Source organism: Tenrec ecaudatus, chromosome 3 (assembly GCF_050624435.1).
Source record: "Tenrec ecaudatus isolate mTenEca1 chromosome 3, mTenEca1.hap1, whole genome shotgun sequence".
Classification (NCBI taxonomy): Eukaryota; Metazoa; Chordata; class Mammalia; order Afrosoricida; family Tenrecidae; genus Tenrec; species Tenrec ecaudatus.
In genome coordinates this window covers 215,725,110-215,745,495 of record NC_134532.1, presented here as the reverse complement: position 1 = coordinate 215,745,495, position 20,386 = coordinate 215,725,110, and the positions used below count along the sequence as shown (strand labels likewise).

Sequence of the window (20,386 nt, the reverse complement as noted above, 5' to 3'; positions counted from 1 at the left end):
GATTCCATGATCACTGATTGTGGATCCAAGCAAGATGACATCCTTGGCAATGCAGCCTGAGTAGCCCTGCATTAACATGATCCGCCTTTTAGAGATGAGGACGCTGAGGCTTCTGGGTGGGTTTGAACCACCAGGAGAGCCTACGAAAGGGTCCGTCTGACCCAGGACGCTGGGGTCTTCCCCAAGGGCAGGAGCCTTGTCTGATCCACACCTTTGCTAGTTAGGTTTGTGTCAACTTGGCTGGGATAGGAGTCTCCATCGTTTGGCAGTGGAGCCCTGCCACCCCATGCCCATGATGTGACCTAACCTGATGCAGACAACCCAAGCAGATGTGGGCAGGCTTGGGTGGAGTACAACCACCGCACTTGGGTCATGTTTCCCGAGAACTGTGTCCCACTTGGCAGATAAGTAGATTCGGTGGAGAATTCCTTCACCTCTTCAGCAAATGGTCTGGATCCTGCATCTGGCTCATCCACTTCTGGTTCTTGGGATGTGAGCCAAGAGCCTGCCGTGTTGCTTGCCGACCCTAGTAGCCATCAGAGCCTAACATCTGAACTGCTGTTCTGGGATTCTTCTGCCTCTGCATCTACCTCCAGCCATCGTCTTTCTGTTTCATCTTCCTATTTCTTGGTTCATTTGCCCTGGAAACTACATAAGTCAGGAAAAACCTTCAACTAAACATCTGAACCATGGACTTGAACCAGATCTATACCTATATTATCTATCTATCTATCTATCTATCTATCTATCTATCTATCTATCTCCTATCTATCATCCACTCTACCCTGTGCGTAGCTTTGTGCTTGCTTTAAGGTAGTAACTACTGAGCACGTGTGAGTGGTTTGTCTTACTGCTCCGCTCTGTTGGCACTGATTTTGAATCTGAAAAATTCTCAGCATGGCGTGGAGAGGATAAATCACATTGCCTGCTGTTCTGAGGACACGGGTAGTCTTCAGGGAGTGGGAAGGGGTGGGAAGGCCTGGAACAGGACCTTGAGACCAGGTGGCTTTGTTGTTTCCCAGGGGAATGACTCCAGGAAGTCCCTGCATCTCTGAGCACCAATCTCTGAGTCTGCAAAAACAACAGCCCTTCCTCCTGGCATGGACAGCAGGTAAATAGTGCCCTGCACACAGTAGGTTCTCAATAAGTACTGGCCTTACAGTGCCATGTCCACAGTACGGGTGGACTTGTATGCTCCCACATATGTGTTCGTAAATCCTAACTCCAACAGCTGTGGATGCCATCCCATTTGGGCAGGGGTAGAGTCCTGTTTTCTATGCTAGTGAGGCCAGAAGCCTCAGAGGGTAGGGCGTATCTTCATCCAGTTATGTTTGCTGTGTAAAAGGTGAAGATTTGGTTGGTGCCGATAGAAGCAAGCACAAATGTAAGGAGACAGATGCCATATCACATGAGGGTCACCAAGGAACTAAGGGACAGAACTGAAAAAGAGATGAAGACTTTTGCCTAGAGCTGATGGGAGGTGGGGGGAGGGGAGGGAGAGATAGAGATAGATAGACAGATAGATAGGAGAACATCTTCCCCTAGAGTAAGGGCCCTGAATTCAAACTTCTACCTTCCTAAACAGTGAGAACATCAGTCCCTGATTGTTGAAGCCACCCATTGGGGTACTGCTGATCGGGGAGCACTGGATGACTCAAACATCCATCAACACTGTCAGCCCCGCATCTGCGGTGAAGAGATAGGATGGCGTTGTTGGTCTGCAGCCACAGGAGGGTCTTTCTGACCTCTCAGGGGACAGTGGACCCTGTTTGAGGGACACAGCAAGCTTAGCTGTGGGCAGTGTGTGGCTGCCCCGCATAGCTCATCAGAGCAGTGGGGAGATCCGAGGTGACAGGAGCAAGGATTTGAAGATAATTTCCCCCATACTGACGAATGTTTGACTGGCCCCTGGCTCTGCTGGATTGGGAGCCAAGCCATTTACGATCTGAAGTCAACTGAAATGACAACTTGCGATGCGGCGACTTCAACTGGGCCCAGGTGCCCGAGGTTGGGAGTGAGGGATGCTGAGGCTTTCAGTAGTTGTCTCTTAGCCCGTGGTGCCCTCCCCACTGCCCTCCCGTGGAACTCGGGGTGCAGAGATGAGTGGTTCATGTATCTCACGTGTATTCTAAGATGCCGTATAAGAGGCCTGACCTGTCATCCTTCTAACTCTGAGATTGAGGACCGAGAAATGAGAGGCAGACAGTGTGTAGGAGGGGGAGAGAGGTGGGCCAGAGGAGCTGGGTTTGATACTGAAGCTGGGATGTTGGGCAATGATTTCTACTTGGTGAGCCAGTTTGTTCAATTGTAAAAAGTGAAGATGAGAAATGCCACCAGGGCATTTTGTGAGGGGTTACTGGCCACCTGACTGCTAACCCAAAGGTTAGAGGTTCAAGCCTACCTGGAGGAGTCTTGGAAGAAAAGCTTGGAGCTCTACTTCCAGAAAGTAAGCCGTTGAAAGTCCTCAGAAAACAGTTCTACTGGGAGATAGTTAAGATTTTGTGTCAATTTTGCTGGGCAAGGATTCTCAGTGACACCATTATTGGGTGAGCATTGGGTTGTTAACTGAAAGGTTGACAGTTCAAATCCACTAGTCCTCCCAAGGGATAAAGAGGAGGCTATCCGTTCCCGTAATTATTTGCAGTTTGGGGCTAGACCAGAGCATGGGCACAGGTACAGATAAGAGCTAAGAGCTCACGACACACGGACTCCTTAGTAATGGGAGTAGCGATACCAGAGAGTGGGGAAAGGAGGGGAGGAAGGGGGAACTGATGGACACAATGATGGACACAACCCCCATCTTAAGGGGGACGAACAACAGAAACCATGGAGGAAGGGAGACAGCGGTCAGTGTGAGATAATAATAATTTATAATCTATCAAGGGGTTACGAAGGGGGAGGGTGCAGGAAGGGGAAAGAAAGGAGCTGATACCAAGGGCTCAACTAGAAAGTGAATGTTGAGAAAAGAATGATGGCAGCCTATGTACAAATGTGCCTGATACAAGCGATGTATGGATTGTAATAAGAGCTGTCAGAGCCCCCAACAAAATGATCTTTCAATAAAAATACATATATTTATCAAAATTAAAAAACAAGCAAGTACGATTTGCAGTTTTGGAAACCTTACGTGCAGTTACTTTGAATCAGCGTGGACTTGATGCCAGTGGATGATCCCCCAGGATGAGAAGAACACAGGATTTAGTTCTCTGTGCACCCCCTCCCCCCCGCCTAAAATGGTACTTGGCACACATTTAAAAAAACAACCCCCCCACCCCCCGTTGTCTAAAGCAAGCAAGGAGTCCCCTTCTGACTTAGGCTGATTTCTGGAAGGTGATCACTAGCCCTTCTTCCGAGGCCACTCTGGGTGGACTCTGATCTCCAGCCCTGTGGTTAGTATCTGAGCGAGTGAGCCATGTGTACCACCTGGGGATTCACCAGCTCATAGTGACCCCACTGTCACTGAGTTGTCCCTAAAGAGCCACCCCATAGGGTTCTGTGGCTGCCAATCTTTACGGAAGGAGACTGCTCCCATGGGGCAGACAGCCCAATTGCTAACTCCTGGACCACCAGGGCTTCTGTAGCACATAGTGAGGGCTCAGTAAATGTGTTAACGGGTGTGCATATGAGTAGCTTCTTTGCTGCGCACACAAAACGTGCACCTTTTTTCCTGAGCCTGTTGGCCTTTTCCTGTCCATCACTGTTACCCCGGGGACCATCACCCCATAATGTCGAGGATGAGGGTGTTGGGTGCCTGGCAGCAGCATGCAAGCGTCCACTGACAGAGGGGCTGCACATGAGGTGCCGTGACTCGGAGTCCAACCCCAGTTTTCCATGTGGAAAGCGAGCACACTGCCATGGACTCCCCAGTGATGAGCACTTTGCGAAAATGAGAAGTAGCCACCAGATTGGAATTCTGATCTTGCCACCTTGCATGTGCTCAGGGATGGGCAGCCAGTCCCTTCCTTTAGGGGCAGCATTTGGGGGTACCTATGGCTGGCAGAGGAACTGAAAAGGAATTAAGGGCCTCAAGCAAAGGGGAGTGTTTTCTTTCCTTAGGAAGACAGCATGATCCCTGTGAAGAGACAGTGAACCTCGGCTTCATGAATCACACTCCAGAAGGTGCTGAGTCAAAGGGGGCCCTTGGGAAGGAGACCCCTGGTCAGTCCTACCCCTGGCCAGTCCTACCTGAATGAACGGGAAGAGGAGCCCAACGGCGAAGTTGGAGAGCCAGTTGACCGTGCCCGCGATGATGAAGGCGGCCGGCCGCTGTGACTGCTGGAAGAACTCGCCAGTCAGGATGAAAGGGATGCCACCTGCAGTGTCAGAGCCCAGACCTGGATTAATCACCCCCTGAGGCTATGTTACCAGCTTCCCTCCCCACGTACCAGCCTTTGAAGGCCAGCCATATGGGCATGCCCTTCTCATGAGAGCCAGCTCGCCGGGGTTGAGCAATGGCATTGATAATGCCCGCTGGAGTTGGACAGCTTGTAACTCCTCCCTGCATTCCAACCACTGTCACACCAGCCAGCGAGAGTGTGTTGGTTTGGGATCATGTCAACCAGGCACTCCTGGGTCAGGGCAGGGCCCTACCTGTCAATTGGCTTGCAACCTGATGACACTTCCATGACGTCATAAATCTTTTTGTCTAAGAGTGAGAGACACTGGGAGCTGCCTTGCTGCCTCGTTGCCTTCTTGCTTGCTGGGACTCTGCCTGACTCTAGGGGCAGTCTCACAACTGCCCACCCTGAGAGCTGTCAGTGCCCTGCCCTGTTTCCACCAGCCTTGGATCCATGTGCCTCTGCACCCACAGGCCTGTAATCTTCCGCACCCTGTCTCACCTTTCTGGGTCAGTGGCCAGAAACTATGTCAGTCCAAAGAGGGCCCTGGCTTGCCTCAGACTTGGGCACTTGAGTTGGGCTTGGCTGGGCTGTGTTCTTGATACAAAGCTCTTTCCTATACATACATAAGTCACACTGGATTTGTTTCTCTAGACAACCCCACCCAACACAGAGATTCATTGTCCTCGTCATGCCCCACATGCCCTCTGAATCCCACTCTGAGCCACTAGAAATTGGGTACAATAAAGGTACATTTGATTGATAAGGCAACGGACATTTATGATATTTTTGCCTATGCCACACCCATAGAAACAACACACATATCACATAACTCTTAGAGCATGCCTAGGAAATAAACTCAAGTGGGCAACCGGATAAAGCTAGCATGATTGGTGTGAAAATATGATGTTGACTGTACTCAGCGTCAGGTCTGTTCACCCTTTTGTTGCTGCTGTTGAGCTAGCTGTCCATGTGCAGTAACGCCACACACAACGGAAGACAACATATCCCAATCCTGAGCCAGTCCCAAGACGGGTTGAGGATCAGCCCATTGGGTTCTCACTGGCTGATTTTTGGAAGAAGATGGACACGCTGTTCTTTCCAGTCCACCTTAGTTTAGAAGCTTCACAGGAACTTGTTCTGTATCATAGCACCATTCCAGTCTTCGTTGCTGCACATAAGGGACATTGGCTGGGAATCAAACCTGCCTGCGTCCCACATGGGCGGTGGTGATTCTACCACCGAACCAACCACTGCCCTGTTCACAATGGAATCTGCAGAAGAACAGAGCCAGGCAGGTGTTGGCTACCCCATTCCCTGTGTGAGAAAATCGAGGCCCAGAGACTTGACCAAGGTTGGTGAGCAGTAGATTCAGAACTCAGGCTCAGGACTCTGACCCCGAATCATCTGTTAATCCTTGTTTGTGGGCGTGTGGGCGTCCCCGCCTAAATCACTCTCTCTTTGTGTTTCATAATTGCCTTGGTTGATATGCAGTGGGTCTCACCCCTGAGTCCTCCCTGGGAGCTGAGCACTTCGGTGGAGCAATCATCTACTTTGTGAGACCGCGAAAATGCGCGATGTCCATTGCTCCTGGCCTCCTGATGCTGGGATCGAAGTGACTGAAAGCCTCACCCAGGCGCGTGGCGAAGTGAAATTTCTTACACTGGCGCTTCTGTCCATCATCCCTTTGGTGATGTATTATGAATTCTAGCTTCTATGGCTGTGGTTACAACCCTATTTAGGAGAGAGTCCTGTTATGCTAACGGACAGGATGACGGTAGGATGGGTTCTGAGTCTCTACCCTACTTGTTGTGGCTAGGTGTCATCCAGTGGATTCTGACTCGTAGTGATCCAATGCACAACAGAACAAAACACTGTCCGGTCCTGCACCATCCGCACAATGGTTCTTATGTCTGAGCACATTGTTGCAGCCACTGTCCATCCATCTCATCTAGGGACTTTCTCTTCTTTCGCTGCACCTCTATTTTACCGAGCATGATGTCCTTCCCCAGGGGCTGGTCTCTCCTGACAACATGTCTAAAGTCTGTGAGACGAAGCCTCCCCATCTTGCCTTATAAAGAGTATTTTGTCTGAACTTCTTCCAAGACAGATCTGTTTGTTCTTTCAGTCCATGGTACTTTCAGTATTCTTCACCAGCACCATCATTCAAATATACTAATTTTTCTTTTCTTCATCTTTTTACTGCCACCTAGTCTATGCTGGCTCACAGCAACCCCACAGGACAGGGTAGAACTGTCCCCCTCAGCGTTTCTCTTCACGGGAGTAGAAAGCTCTTTCTTTATCCTGAGGAACGGCTAGTGGTTTTGAACTGCTGACCAATGTCCACCTTACACACGCAAAGGAGGTGATAGAAAATACCATGGCTTATGTCAAGTGACCTCAAGCCTCAAAGTTACATCCTTGCTTTTTGACACTTCGAACAGCTTTTGTGCAGAGAAAACACCTAACGCCATGCTTAGAGGGTATGAACCATGTAACCACCGATTTGTTTCCTTGGGGGTATGGCCTGCTGCAAGACCCAAGCCACATTTCCATCAAAGCTTGGAAGCACACAGCATCCCCGGGACAATCAAGGAAGAAGAGCCACCAATGACTTAAGATATCTGTCTGAAATTGTGGGGACTGAGACCAGCCACCCAGAGGCTACCCCATGGAGAACCTCTGACGAGGCAAAGGAGCCCTGCCAAGATCAGAGGCGGAGGCAGAGCAGAGGAGCAGCCAGGAGAAGCTGCGGCTGAGGTAGAGTTTCGGACAAGCTCCCTGGCCCATGCATGTAAGGCCGCGGGAGTCACTGATGGCAGAGGATCGAGGAACTCGGCTGTTGGCTGAGGGGAGGTGCTTATGTAGACCAACAATTGTATCCTTAATGTTTTCGGATCCTGGTCTGCATGTAGTAACTTAGTGACTGCCCTGCGAAGCCCTCTTGACAATAGTAAACAATCGTGAGATTTTCCTGTGAGTTTGGCGTGGCCGTTTCCAGGCAATATCGAACCCAGCAGAAAAGTAGAGTGTTACGAACAGTATCAGAATAAGATAAAGAAAGACGGAGGGTGGAGGCGAGTTTGACCTGTGCTTCATGGCCATAGCCAGTGGGGTGTGTAGCCAGAGGAAGTCCGACGTGGCTACCATGGAGTTTTACTCAGGAGTGGAGAAGAACAAGAAGATGAGGAGGCAAAGTGAGCAGGCCCATGAAGCAGCCTCTTCTTTACTGAGAGAGGAGGTTTGCTAGTGCAGGAAGCCACCAAGGGGTGCTAAGAACACCAGAGGCTCTAATCCAATCCATCTTCGTTTGCTCAAGATCATGGCTGTGTGGAGAAAAGACTGCAGGGTGGTATGAGGCGATGGAGGTAGCCCTTGGGGAAATACAGGAAGGAGCGGGTGACTGTCCGGGATAGGATGAGAGCAATGGAAATGGAAGGAAGGGGGAGAATGCGGAAACTGTCCACTCCATGAGGATCCCAGTATGACCGTTATAGGTAACCACAACCACCAAGCGTTAAGACATTGGCCAAGACAATGCCACCAAGCAGCCTAGCATCCCAGGTCTGGAGAACCAGGCCGGTCACCCTTATCAGCACACGATGCGGCAAGCAAGCCTTCCACTCCACAGACTCACCAGCGATGCAGAAAGAGCCATCTTTCCACACTCCGCTCGACGGTGAGCCCGTGGGGCAGGCGCCTTCTGCATTTGCCAGTGCTACTCGACTGAGAGCCGTGGTCACAAAGTGCCGTCCTGCCAGTCCTGCCCCACGGCGACCCCCCTTTCCTCCCTCGCCCGTCTTAGCCTGGAAGCTCTACTGAAACGGGTTCAGCATCCTAGCAATACAATAGCCCCTGGGGACAGGTGAGCGGTGGCCGAGTGGGAATCGAACCCGGGCCTCCCGCCCGGAGGACCGAACCAACAATGGCCCTTTGACAAAGAGAATTGGCTTAACAGAACGAAAAGCTCAAGATGTTCATTTGGAGAAGATTCTCTGCGCCGCTTGCTACCAAGGACGTGGAGTCTCCACACCTGAGGCGTCAATCAAACTCTGTGAGAGCAACTGGAACCCAGTGGAATGGTCGCACCAGTCTCCAGGGTCACCGGGGACAGAACGTGCTCCTGCAGTGGATGCCACGGGACCGTGTTGCTCTCCCAGGGGGTCAGGTCAAAGCTCTTCTGCAGCCTGGACTTCCACTTCCCCGAGCTCCTTAGCCGTGCTTCCGGATAGATCAGTTCACACGCTCAGTGCTAGTGTAAGCAGCTCCGCTGCAGCGGACAGTGGCGAGCCCGCCTCTCCTCCTGGAAGAGCCAGGGCAGTCCCCTCCCCCTCCCAGCGGTTGTTGCTGCTGTCTTTCAATTAGTTCCTACCCGTGGTGGCCCCTTGAGACAGAGAAGCACTGCCCACGGGGCCTCCCAGGCTCTCCTCTCTCCCACAATAGCTCGCCAGCTCTCTCCTCCTGCGGAGCCTCTAGTGTGTTCCAATGCCGCTAGGGTTACGGGTGGTAGTGTCTTGGGATCCAGCTAGTTGGACGCATCCCCAGTCTCCTGCGGCCGGACATGCGGGGTGAAGCTCTCCACACGTCAGGGGAGTGGAAGCCGCCGGGCACTTCTAAATTTCCCAACCCGCCTGTGCATTTCCCTCAACGTTCTCTTTGGGAATTTCTGGCTCCTGCCCACACTTGAAGCTTGCTGAGAGGGATGATGGATTCCAACTTATTGTCATGACACCCAGCGCCCTCACAGTGGACAGGCAGCCGCATGATAACAGGGAAAAGACGGGCTGTGGTCAAAGATTTGCTGGACCCACAGTCGATGCTTGTTTGGAAAGAGGCTCCTTGCTGGTGAAACCCATTAGCAGGCGGTCAGAACAGAGGAGGTGGCTCTTTAGGCAGGGGCAGCGGGTAAGAGGCACAGCGAGACACAAACGGCCCCCTGGGAGGGAGGAGGCATGCCAAGGAAATATTGGGAGAGAAGCAAGGAAGAGATGCTTCCCAGAACCTCGGGAGCAGCCGGCACGCAGGCCGCCTGGTCTTGGGATCCCATCTGCAAAACCCCAAGACAGCCCGTTTCTGCTCTTCACGCCCCACACTTGGGGGGCCTCTGTCACCCGCACCCCCGACAGCTTTCTGGAGCTCCTCGTCTTGGCAGGTGTGCCGATCCATTTCAGTGGGGGGCTCCCCCGCCATCCTCGTCAGCCCTGCCCTTCAACCAACGCGGTGTCCTGCTTCAGTCATTAACCCCTCCTGGGGCCACGGCCAAAGACAAATTGTAGGTTAGTGTTCTCGTGGAATCCGCAAGCTTTGTGGAAGTAGACCACAAGTCTGTCTTGATCCAGAAGATCCACTGAAACCCCTCCGCCACGGGTGGCCCTGCTGGTATTTTCCATACTGTGGCATGGCTTCCAGCGTCACAGCTACGCCTGAGTCCATGAAGGGAGAGCAGCCAATTGCAGAAAGGACTCAGCGGGAGAGGCGGCCGGATGTGTGGCTCGGCCCAGCCGTCCGTGCTGCAGAGAGGAGCCCGAGTCAGCTGAGGGGGTGTGTGGGGACAAGGAGGCTGGCTAAGAGACAGCAAGCCTCAGAGCACTGTCAGGACGATGCCCCTGAGCGAGTGCCCCTGGCCTCTGCGAGTCTTGGCATCATTGAAGTCTTATGTGGGGATTCTAACTTGAATTTACATGGGAGGCAAGTTAGCTTCTTTCTTGCTGTCTGGGCCACTGGACTCTCAAGCAATCCTCTCCCCCGACTGCCAATTAGTATGTCTTGAAGCTAGTGGAATGTCTTTAATCTATGCCTTTCAGTCAGATTCCTAGGCCTGAGCGGCCCCATCCTGGGGTTGGGGGGGGGGTGGCGTCTGGGGATGCTTTTGAAGAGGCTTGGGAACGAATGGGCCACGGAAGGTCAAATCGAGGGTGCTAATTCTAATGAAAAAAATAAGGCGCCGTCACATCCCAATGACCGTGGACAGCTAATTAGTAGGTGGGAAAACAGAATTAAAATCCAGTGGAGCAAATCCACAGTGATGGGTCCTGTTGGGGGGGTGGGGGCGGGGGTGTTAACCACATGCAGACATCCCGTGACAAAGCTTGGCTGAGACATTTGTGTTTCCATAAACACAAAGGTCAGGGGTCTTGGTTCTGAGTACAGGCTGTCAAGTCAGTCCTGACTTATCATGACGGTGGGTTCAACAGAAGGAAACACGGCCCTTTCCTGTATCAGGCACCTTTCATCCCTCTGTGGCCATCCTGTGCCAAGCCACCTCATGGAAGGTCTGCCTCCCCCCTCCACTTTTTTTTGATGACCCTCTACTTTACCAAGCATGGTGTCTTTGTCCAGGGACCCATGACTCTCCAGTAGCCTTCATTGGTTTCCACGAGCACCGTGGGGGGTGCGGATGGACAATGGAGGACAGCCATCAGGGAGGGTCTTGTGCATGAGCGCTACTGTTACACGGACCAGGCTTTGGGAGACCTGCATCGGCGTTCCAGGGCTGCCAGAAGAAACTACCACCCCCAGGGAGAGAAATGACTTACCTCAGTTCTGGAGCAGATGGGGTGGCTCTGAAGGGTGCCTTCCCCCACAACAAAACCCCCAAACAATTCAGCGCTGGTTGCCCACAGCGGTAACTTGCCTAGTGATGCACCTTTGTGGGCAGCAAAGGTCTAGTGGCAGAATTCTTAGCTTCCATGCAGAAGACCTGGCAGCCTTAGACCTACACCCTGAGCTCCAAGCTACACTGTTAACTGGCACAGAATGTGGTAGACCCCACTCTAAGCTTCTTCCACCTGCTCAATCCTGGCGTCTAGGCAGTGCATCTACGAATAAGCTATCATTGTGATCATGCCTTATCAACAGACCCGTGACACAGAGAGATGAAGGAAACTGCTTAAGGTTGGAAACTGGCTAGTTGGAAACAGAGCGGGGGTTGGAAGATGGGTAGTGCGGTCCCACAGTCCCTGCTGTCACCATTTTTACATGGGTCTGTCTTAGGTAGGAGGAGCCCTGGTGGGGGAGTGGTTACTGGGTACTGGGCTACAATCTGTATAGTTGGCAGTTTGAAACCACCAGCCACTCCTCAGGAGAAAGACTGGGCTTTCTAGTCCCATAAATAGTTACAGCCTCGGAAATCCACAGGGGGTCACGACGAGTCAGCCTTGACTCAGTGGCAGTAAGTCTGGTCTTAGGTAGAACCCAGAAGTATTGCCTTCCATGTGGAAGACCCAAACTCAGTCCTTGGCCGATATATCTCAAGCATAGCCACTGTCTGTCTGTCAGCAGAGGTTTCCATGGTGCTATAATGCTGAATGCCTCTCAGTCTGTGTCTGAGAAGCTGGACTAGATGAAGAAGAAAGTGGCATGAGGATTGGAGGAAGGCTTGTTAACAACCTGCGATATGCAAATGAAGTAACCTTGCACGCTGAAAGCAAGAACATGAAGCACTTGCTGATGAAGATCAAGGGGTGCAGCCCTAAGTATAGGTTGCAACTCAACGCAAAGAAAGCAAACCTTCTCACACCTGGACCAATAAGCAACATCATGATACACCTGGACCAATAAGCAACATCATGATAAACGGAGAAAAGATTGACGTTGTCAAGGATTTCCTCTTACTAGGGAACAGCACCAATGCGCCCAGAAGACTCAGCCAAGAAACCAAATGATGCTTTGCATTGGGCCTATTTGCTGCCCAAGGTCTCTTTTAAGCAAGGATGTCACCTTGAAGACCAAGGTGGGCGAGGCCGAAGCCAGGGTATTTCCATAGCCTCATAGACACGCGAAAGCTGGAGACAGAATAAGGAGGAGCTCAGAAGAGCTGGTGCACGTGAGCTACAGCGCTGACGAACAACACTGGGGACAAACAGGCTGGTTTGGGAAGAAGCGCAGCCAGAATGCTCCTTAGAGGTGAAGCTGGCGAGACCTTGTCTCACGACGCACTGTGGACCTCTTATCAGGGGACACTAGTTCTTGGAAAAGGGCACCATGCTTGGTAAAGTGGAAGGTCAGAGAAAAAGAGGAAGACCACCCAGGAGGTGGACGGGCACCGTGCCTGCAACAATGGGTTCAAACATATCAGGTACAGGACCTAGCACTGTTTCATTCTGCTGCACAGAAGGTCCCCAGGAGTCAGAAGGAACTCGAGGGCACCTACCAAGGCCAACCCCCCACCCTAGTGTCACGGTCTCCTTCGTGCGGCACCGTGCTTGTCTCAGATCACTTGCTCGGCGCACAGATCGAGTACGTGTGGTGAAAGGACACAGGCCTTTCCTGATTCGCACCACCCAGCATTCCCTCCTTCTGTTTGAATGACAGCCTCTAGGTCCAGACAGGACCCACGGGAGCACAAGGTAGGGTCCCGGAATCCCCCTTCATTTAGATATTACGACAAGGTTGGGAGGCAGAATGGAAGGAGGAGACAGAGACAGAGGATGGAAAAGAGAGAGGAGCGGGTGAGAGGGGAGTGGAGGGGGCAAGGGAGGAGAGGGTCAAACCCAACCCAAACCCCCCAGCATTGAGTCCATTCTGACCCACCGCCACCCTACAGGACAGCGTGGAACTGCCCCTGTGTGTCTCCAAGACTGCAACTCTCTACGGCTGATGGTTTTGAACCGCCGATCTTGCAGTTAGCAGCCAGGTGTCCCCCAGAAGACCGCGTGCACACATGCGTGCATGTGTGTGTGTGTGTGTGTGTAGAACTGTGCTCCTCCGGACTCTCCAGGGTAGATTTTTTTCAAAGGAGGTTGCCAGGCCTTGCCTTTGCAGCACATCTGGATGGATTTGAACCAATCACCTTTTGGTTAGGAGCAAAATGCTCAACCAGCTCTACCCCTTTGAGGCTCCGACCATCAGCTCTCCTAGAGCCAGTGGGGGGCTTCGCATGGCTGATGTAAAGCAGCAGGTACTGTCGTTAGGAGCCAGATGACACATTCATGACCAATGCTTGCCTGGCTGGCTGGCTCTTGACATTAACATGTTCTGCTTTGTTTCCGATGGAGGTTGTCTCTGTGTGGGGTTTGTCATGGTGGTTGGTTTTGTTGCTGCTGCTGTGCGGGCTTTGTAGGATTTCCTGCACATGAAATCCAGGAGAGGTAAAGCTATAGACACAGAGACTGGATTACTCACATCCTGGGGACACGGCAGGGGAGGGTGGGGGTCATGGGGTGCCAACAACTATGAGTGCGAGAAGACACTATTCTGAAATTGGTTGTGGTGATGACAGCATAAACCTTCTTAACAGGACGGAACGATTACATGGCATGTTATTTGAATTCTATGTCAATAAAACGGGTAAAATAAAAATTTAAAAGCGGCAGGCGAATGAGGCCTTTGCCCTCAGAATTCTGTTTGCTATGCTGATAGGGCCGTGCAAAACCACCGGCTGCTCGGCGCCCGAAAGACCAAGTTTTCTACTCCAGGAAGAGTTACAGTCTCAGAGAGCCACAGGGGCGGATCGACCCTGGCCTTGGAAGGGGCTGTGAGTGGCCCTGACTCGATGGCAATGAGGTTGTGGTTGTTGTTTATGCTCACGGGGAGATTCAAGCACCTCTCTACAATGGCATCGCCTAACCAGGAAGCTTCTAGAGTCTCCCCAACCCAGCTGACACCAAGTGAGCAAACCAAACAAAACAAACGCACTGCCCTGTCCCTGTGAGTGTCTGTGTCTGCGAGTCTTCATAGGAGTAGAAAGCCCCGTCTCTCTCCTGTGGAGTCACTGGTGGTGTTGATCTGCTGACTTTGTGGTTACCAGATCACCGTGTAACCCACTAAGCCACGCTGCAGAGCCCCGTGTGACCACTACACCGCCAAGGGACGGAACCACGGATATTAGCAGCCAATCTGTTGGTGGGACACCGGTGTTCCTGTCCTCCCTGTCCCCCCAGGACCTGTAGGGGACCCCAGGTGCTCAACAAGCCCCTTGCACACTTTCTGGTTCTCCCGCGCTAGTCAGGACAGATGCAGAAGGATCAGGGAACGAGACTGTTTCCCGTTTAGCGATAATGATCATGAAGCCCCTCGTGGATCTCCCGATGTCTGTCCGAAGGTCCCAAGTTCAAGGCGAGTGGAGGCTGGGGGTTGGAGTGAGCAGCCACGGCTCTACGTCACCCCAGGGGTGAGCCTACCTCCTGATAGAATAGGGCGAGGAGAGGCTGTTACCTGCTGTCCCAGGCAGGTGTGAACATGCACATTCTGGAAGGGAGATGAGGTACCTACTGGCTTTGACTCCAGTGCGTATTGAGCGTAGCGGTAGGAAGAACCAGCCGACATCTGGACATTGAGAAGCCAGGGCAGAAAGCAAGCTGCTTCTAAGGCTGCCCACCTATCTCACTGGATCCTCACCGTCTTTCTCGGAGGGACGGAGGGAGAGGCTAAGGGCATATCTGGACGAGGCCAGCGAGGGGGTAGTAGCTGAGGGGTGTCGTCCCCCAGGTCAGGCCTCAGGGTCTTCTCTTGTCTCCAGAATCAGCCACGTAAGTCAGGCCATTCGATGTCTGCTCGGACTTGCAGGAGCTCCCCACGGACATCAGGGAACCTCCCAGGGCCGGGGTCTTCCTGCCTGAGTGCTGACTGCCCGTGCCATGTGCTGTTGTTGTCCTGAGGTGCCATCGAGTCCGTAACGACCCAGTAGTGACCCCTGCCCAGCAGAACAAACCGCACCCGGTCCTTCATCATCCTCACCATGGTCCCCAGGCCCGAGCCCATCGAGGCAGCCACTGTGTCCGTCGTCTCCTTGAGGCCCTCCTCTTGTTGGCCGCCCTCCGCTTTCCCAAGCACGGCGTCCTTCTCCAGGGACTGGCCACTCTGGACTACATGTCCCCAGTATGTGAGACGAAGTCTCTCCATCCTGGCCTCTGAGAGCACTCTGGCTGTATTTCTTCCAAGACAGGGGTGGGGAGCTCTTTCTCTTCCAAGAGCCATTGGATCTTAGAGCGTCATTCTCAGGCCACAGTGGTAAAAGAGTTCATTAACTCTCCGTGGACCACTTGTCTGCCCGTTTGTCTTGCTGCGATGCTGGAAGCTCTGTCAGTGGTATGTCAAATCCCAGCAGGGTCACCCAAAATGAACAGGTTTCCGCAGAGCTTCCAGACTCGGAACAGATGACAAAGAAGGCTGTGCACTTCAGAGGACTCAGCCACTGAACGCCCCCCCCCCCCCCCCCGCCGGGTAGCACTGAGGCACCGTCAGCTACTGACCACCGCACGGGTCGAACCAGCGTCTTGCCAGCGTTCGTGCCAGGAGATGAGCCCCCAGGTTGCAAGCACTCAAGATAAAGAGGAAGGCCCTCAAGGACATGGACGGAGGCCCGAGAACCACGTGAGGATGGCGCAGGACCGGGCGGCGTTGCCTTCTGTTGTACATCGGTCGACTTGATGGGACCTGACAGCAGGATGATGGCTGGAGCTGCATCTCTTTGGAGAGACACGTGAGCTTAGCTGGTGGCTCTGGTACAGGAAGCCCTGGGTGGCGTCGTGGTTAAGAGTTGGGTGCTAACTGGAAGGTCAGGAGTTCAAATCTACCAGCGAGTTCACAGAAGAAAGATGAGGCTTTCCACTCCCGTAAAGAGCTAGAGTCTCAGAAACTCACGAGTCAGTTCTACCTGGTCCTAACGGGTTGCTAGGGGTCAGAATAGACTCAGTGGCAGTGAACTTGGTTTTGAGCATATGGCCTGTGGCCTGATGTTCCCCACCCATCAGCAGCCCCTGCTCCCACCTCCCACAGACAGACGGACAAAACAAACAGACAAACACTAGTCACTGTTGAGTTGGCTTCCACTCCTGCCACCCGCTTCCTCCAACTTTGGTATCAGACTAGAACTGTGCTCTGTATGGGCTCCATTGGCTGGATCTTTTTGGGGAAAGGGTCACCAGACTGACCAGGTCTGAGGTACCTCTGGGTCCACTTGAACCTCTAACCTTTCCATTTGCAGAGAGTTTGTTAACCACTCTGCCAGGGACACTTGTTCACAGGCAGATGCCTAGGCAGACCGGGCACACAGAGGAGAAGGCTCTGTGAACCCAGAGGCCGAGAACAGAGTGATGTGGACACAAGCCAAGGACTGTGGCCAGCTCCCAGAAGGCAGGGAGTGGATTCTCCTCCTGAGCCTGCAGAGGGAGTGTGGCCCTGCGGACACTTGGGCTTGGAACTCGTGGCCCCAGCACCGTGAGGGTCCATGCCTGTTCTTCCCAACCAGCCCGTCTGTGCTTCTGTGTGACAGTATCCCCAGGACACCCCCATGTCCACCCAGGGACTCTCCTGTTCACCTTCTCAGAGGCTGCCAGGAATGAGTCAGTGACCGCTCAGTAGGGCAGGATCCCAGGGACTGCCTGCCCGAAGCCCAGCTGGGGGAAGGCAGCAGGTGAGAGAAACCGCCGCAGGGACACGCCAGAACCCAGCTGCCCCAGAACCAGAGTTTTGGAAACTGTCAGAAGTTCCGTTACGGGGTCAGGCTTATGCATGGAAACCCAGGGCTTCTTCCTCAACAGGACGCGCTCTCGGGTTTGGCAGAAATTCACAAAGCACACAGCCAGCCCTTTCTTACTCAGTTTGTGGGAGGCACGCTCACTAGTTAACGTTACCTTTGGCTGGGTGCAGAAAGATTCTGGAGGCAGAAATGGTTACAGCCTGGCTGCTCACCGCAAGGTTGATGATTCAAACCCTGCAGCCGCTCCCTGGGAGGAAGATGTCTGCTCATCTATAAGGATTGTTGCTCTTCTCACAGCCACTGAGTCAATGCTGACTCCCGGGGCCCTCGTGGGTCTCCAGGACTGTAACGGTTCACGGGAGGAAAAAACCCAGCCTTTCTCCCGCGGAATTGCTGGTGGTTTTGAACCGCCAACCATGCGGATCGCAGCCCAACGCACAACCACTGCCCCACCAGGGCTCCATCTTGTTCGGTTAGCAGCCCGATGTTTAAGAGCTGGGACGAGGTCAGGACTCAGGGTGCAGAGAAGTGAGCAAGGACAGATCAGATGGTCAGCTTGCTGTTCCCGCTGGTCATGGATTCCGTTCTGATTCACGGCGACCCTGCGGACAACAGAAGGAAGCGCTGCCCGGCCCGGTGTCGTCCTCACGATGGTCACGTTGGATCCCGTTGCTGTCATTTCTTCAGTCCCTCTTGCTGAGGGGCTCCCTCTTTTACGAAGCATGATGTCCTTCGCTGGGGACCGATCCATCCCTTCTGATAACATGTCCAAAGTGGGGGAGACAGAGTCTCGCCATCCTGGAGTCTAAGGAGAATTCTAACTCTGCCCCTTCCAAACAGATTTGTGCTCGAGAATGACAGCTTGAAGGTCACTATGAGTTGGGATTGACTAGCTGGCGGTGAGTTTAGGGGTTTGAATGGAGCAAATGGATGGCATTGGATTACCAGCTGAGAGGTTGGCAGTTCAAAACCACCCAGAGATGCCTCGGAAGACAGGCTTCACAATTCATACCTGAAGCGTCAGGGCCTTGCAGAGGATGGAACAGTCTATGCACACACGGGTTGACCTGGGTCAGAATGAACGTGAACATCAACAAACATGAGTACAAACAGTGGGAATTCAGAGGGGTTGGGGTTAGACATGGCTCAAATCCTGGTGGGCCACCTATGGGCCATGGGACTTGGTCAGGACAGGGCAGCCCTGGGTGTTAGGTGTGTCCTCCTTAGGGATATAGTTTTCACAGGGGTCGCCTAATACACCCTGCTGGTATCTGAAACCTTGGGGGTGTGGCTACCAGCACCATAGCACACGCATGCCACCACAGTGTGGCAGAGGGGCCGAGGAGGCCACCTGCTCATGTACAGATTTGCATCCTGGGACACTCTCTGCAGGGCTGCTATGGTCCGAGGCGACTTGACAGCAGGGGCCTCTACTTGATCCGTGGCCTGCATGAGAGGTGGAGGCAGCCCGGGTGCAGAAGGTGGGGAGGGTGCATCTGGCAATAGAAAGGACATTCGCAAGGTCAGCTGCCCAGCCGGAGGCCCCTCATCTGGCTCCTCTCCTCATTCACTGATGGGGGAACTGAGACCCCGAGGGAAGGACTCAGCTAGATGACTGTCGTTTTTGGCAATGTTGGAGTGAGATTCTAGGAGCTCCTGCAGATGGTCTCTTCTGAGCCTGACCACCGTGCTCTCTGTGAGTGACATTAGGAAGCACTTGTCTGTGTGTGGTTGGTGTGTTCATCATTGTGTCCCTCAAACCCAAACCTAAACTCACTGCTATCAAGTTGATTCAAGTCGCAGCGACCCTATGGGAAAAGGTAGAACTGCCCCTGCGGGTTTCTGAGACGTAATTCTTTGCAAGAGTAGAGAGTTTTGCCTTTCTTCTTGGGCGGGTGGGGCTCTGGGTAGTGGTTTTGAACTGCTGACCTTTTGGTTAGCAGCCGAAACTATAAGAGAGGTGAAGAGGCCAGGACGTAGGGCTCAGAGAAGTGAGTGAGACAGTACAGATGGTCAGCTTGAAGTCAATTCACCCAAAGCCAAATCTGTGCAATCCATTTCTGAGTCAGAGTGAATGCGTTAATGCGACAGAAACCCAAGCTATGCACAGGCAGGTCTCCCTGGAGGCCCGCACTCCGGGCACGCGAGATTCTCACTTTCCAAACCTCCGAGTGGAATAAATGAAGATGAATGTGCTGACAGATCCCCGGATACCCAAAGCTTGCCACTTGCTCCATGCTTGGAGCTCTCTGGAGCCAAATGAACTGGCCAGCGAAGAAGAGCTGCTGCCTCTCTGTGAATAAGAAGATGGTGCAGGAAACTCAGCCAGGCTTTCTCTCTCCCTTTGGCTGTATGCACAGGGAACAGGCAGTTTTTGAAAAAGGAACTGTATGGAAAACTCGCTCCTGCAGACAACACGAAGACCTTCACAGAAATCAATACGTGTTATTAAAACCATTCTGTCTGGCACATGCTATTCTGCACATTCTTGGCAAGCAGTTCAAAGAACGAAGGTAGATTCAGCAAAAGGCAGCACACAGAATGGTCAAGTTGACAAATAGTAAGTCAGAGACAAATTAGCATCGGCAAATTGCTTTGCTTCCTGCAGAACTGATGGGTGGAGGGGCAGAGTCTGGGAAGCTGGGGCAGGGGGTGGTGGTGTCACCAACCAAGAGCCCCCAAACAGCAACGCGTTTCTGCAAAGAGGTCGCACACACAAACAAGAGGTGCCCCCTCAGGCCACATGGGCAGGAGACACTCATCTCATGCACCCCTTCTTTGTGCGACACAAAGGTCAGCGAGGTCTGGATATTTTCTTCTGTCTCCAGCTCAACAACTCAGTGCTATCTGGTCGATCCCGACTCACAGTGGCCCTATAAGGACAGGGTAGAACCGGCTCGGTGGGTTTCTGAGGCTGTAACTTTTTTTTACAGGAGTAGAAAGCCTCATCTTCCTCCCTTGGAGCGGCTGGTGGTTTCGAACTGCTGACCTTGTGGTTGGCAGCCCACCAAGCAACCTACTATGCCACCAGGCTCCTTTTCTGTAATTTGCCCCCTCCTCTTTTTTTTGGCCCCCTTTTCAAACACTCCTTAAAGTATCCTATTTTAAGCCCTGGTGTCATGGTTATATGTCGGGCTGATAACCAACAGGTCAGCAGTTTGAAACCACCAGCCCCCGGAAGGGAGAAAGTTGAGGCTTTCTACTCCAATAAGGAGTCACAGTCTCCGAAACACACAGGGGCTGTTCTACCCCATCCTATAGGACCGTTAAGATGTCCTACGGCATCGGCTCGGCGGCGAGAGTTATTCAAACGCATATATATATATAGCTTTCTTCTACCCAATCATTCCTGCAGGAAGTGAGGAGGTGAAATGGAGCAGTCATCATCCTGCACATGATTTTATAGATGCCCGTCTGACTCCTAGGGAGGGGCCAGAGGTGGTTTCAGTGGTGAAATTCGCGCCTTCTATGACAGAGACCAGAGTTTGAGTCTCAGCCAATGTACCTCATGCAGTCACCACCCACCTGGCCTAGTGGCCTGCATGTTTCTGTGACCCTGAAGAGTATTTAGCGGCGCTTCCAGACTATGACAGACTAGGAAGAAAGGCCAGGCAGTCAGCTCCCAAGA

General features: G+C 52.8%; 1 protein-coding gene across 1 annotated transcript in view; it reads right to left on the bottom strand.

Moving 5' to 3' along the window:
• SLC2A9 (solute carrier family 2 member 9) overlaps window positions 1-20,386 on the bottom strand; it is a 126,591-nt gene that overhangs the window by 12,584 nt on the left and 93,621 nt on the right. The window contains exon 11 of the mRNA XM_075545028.1: window positions 4,186-4,313. Coding sequence (XP_075401143.1) covers window positions 4,186-4,313 — 128 coding nt within the window. The remainder of the gene's footprint in view (window positions 1-4,185; window positions 4,314-20,386) is intronic.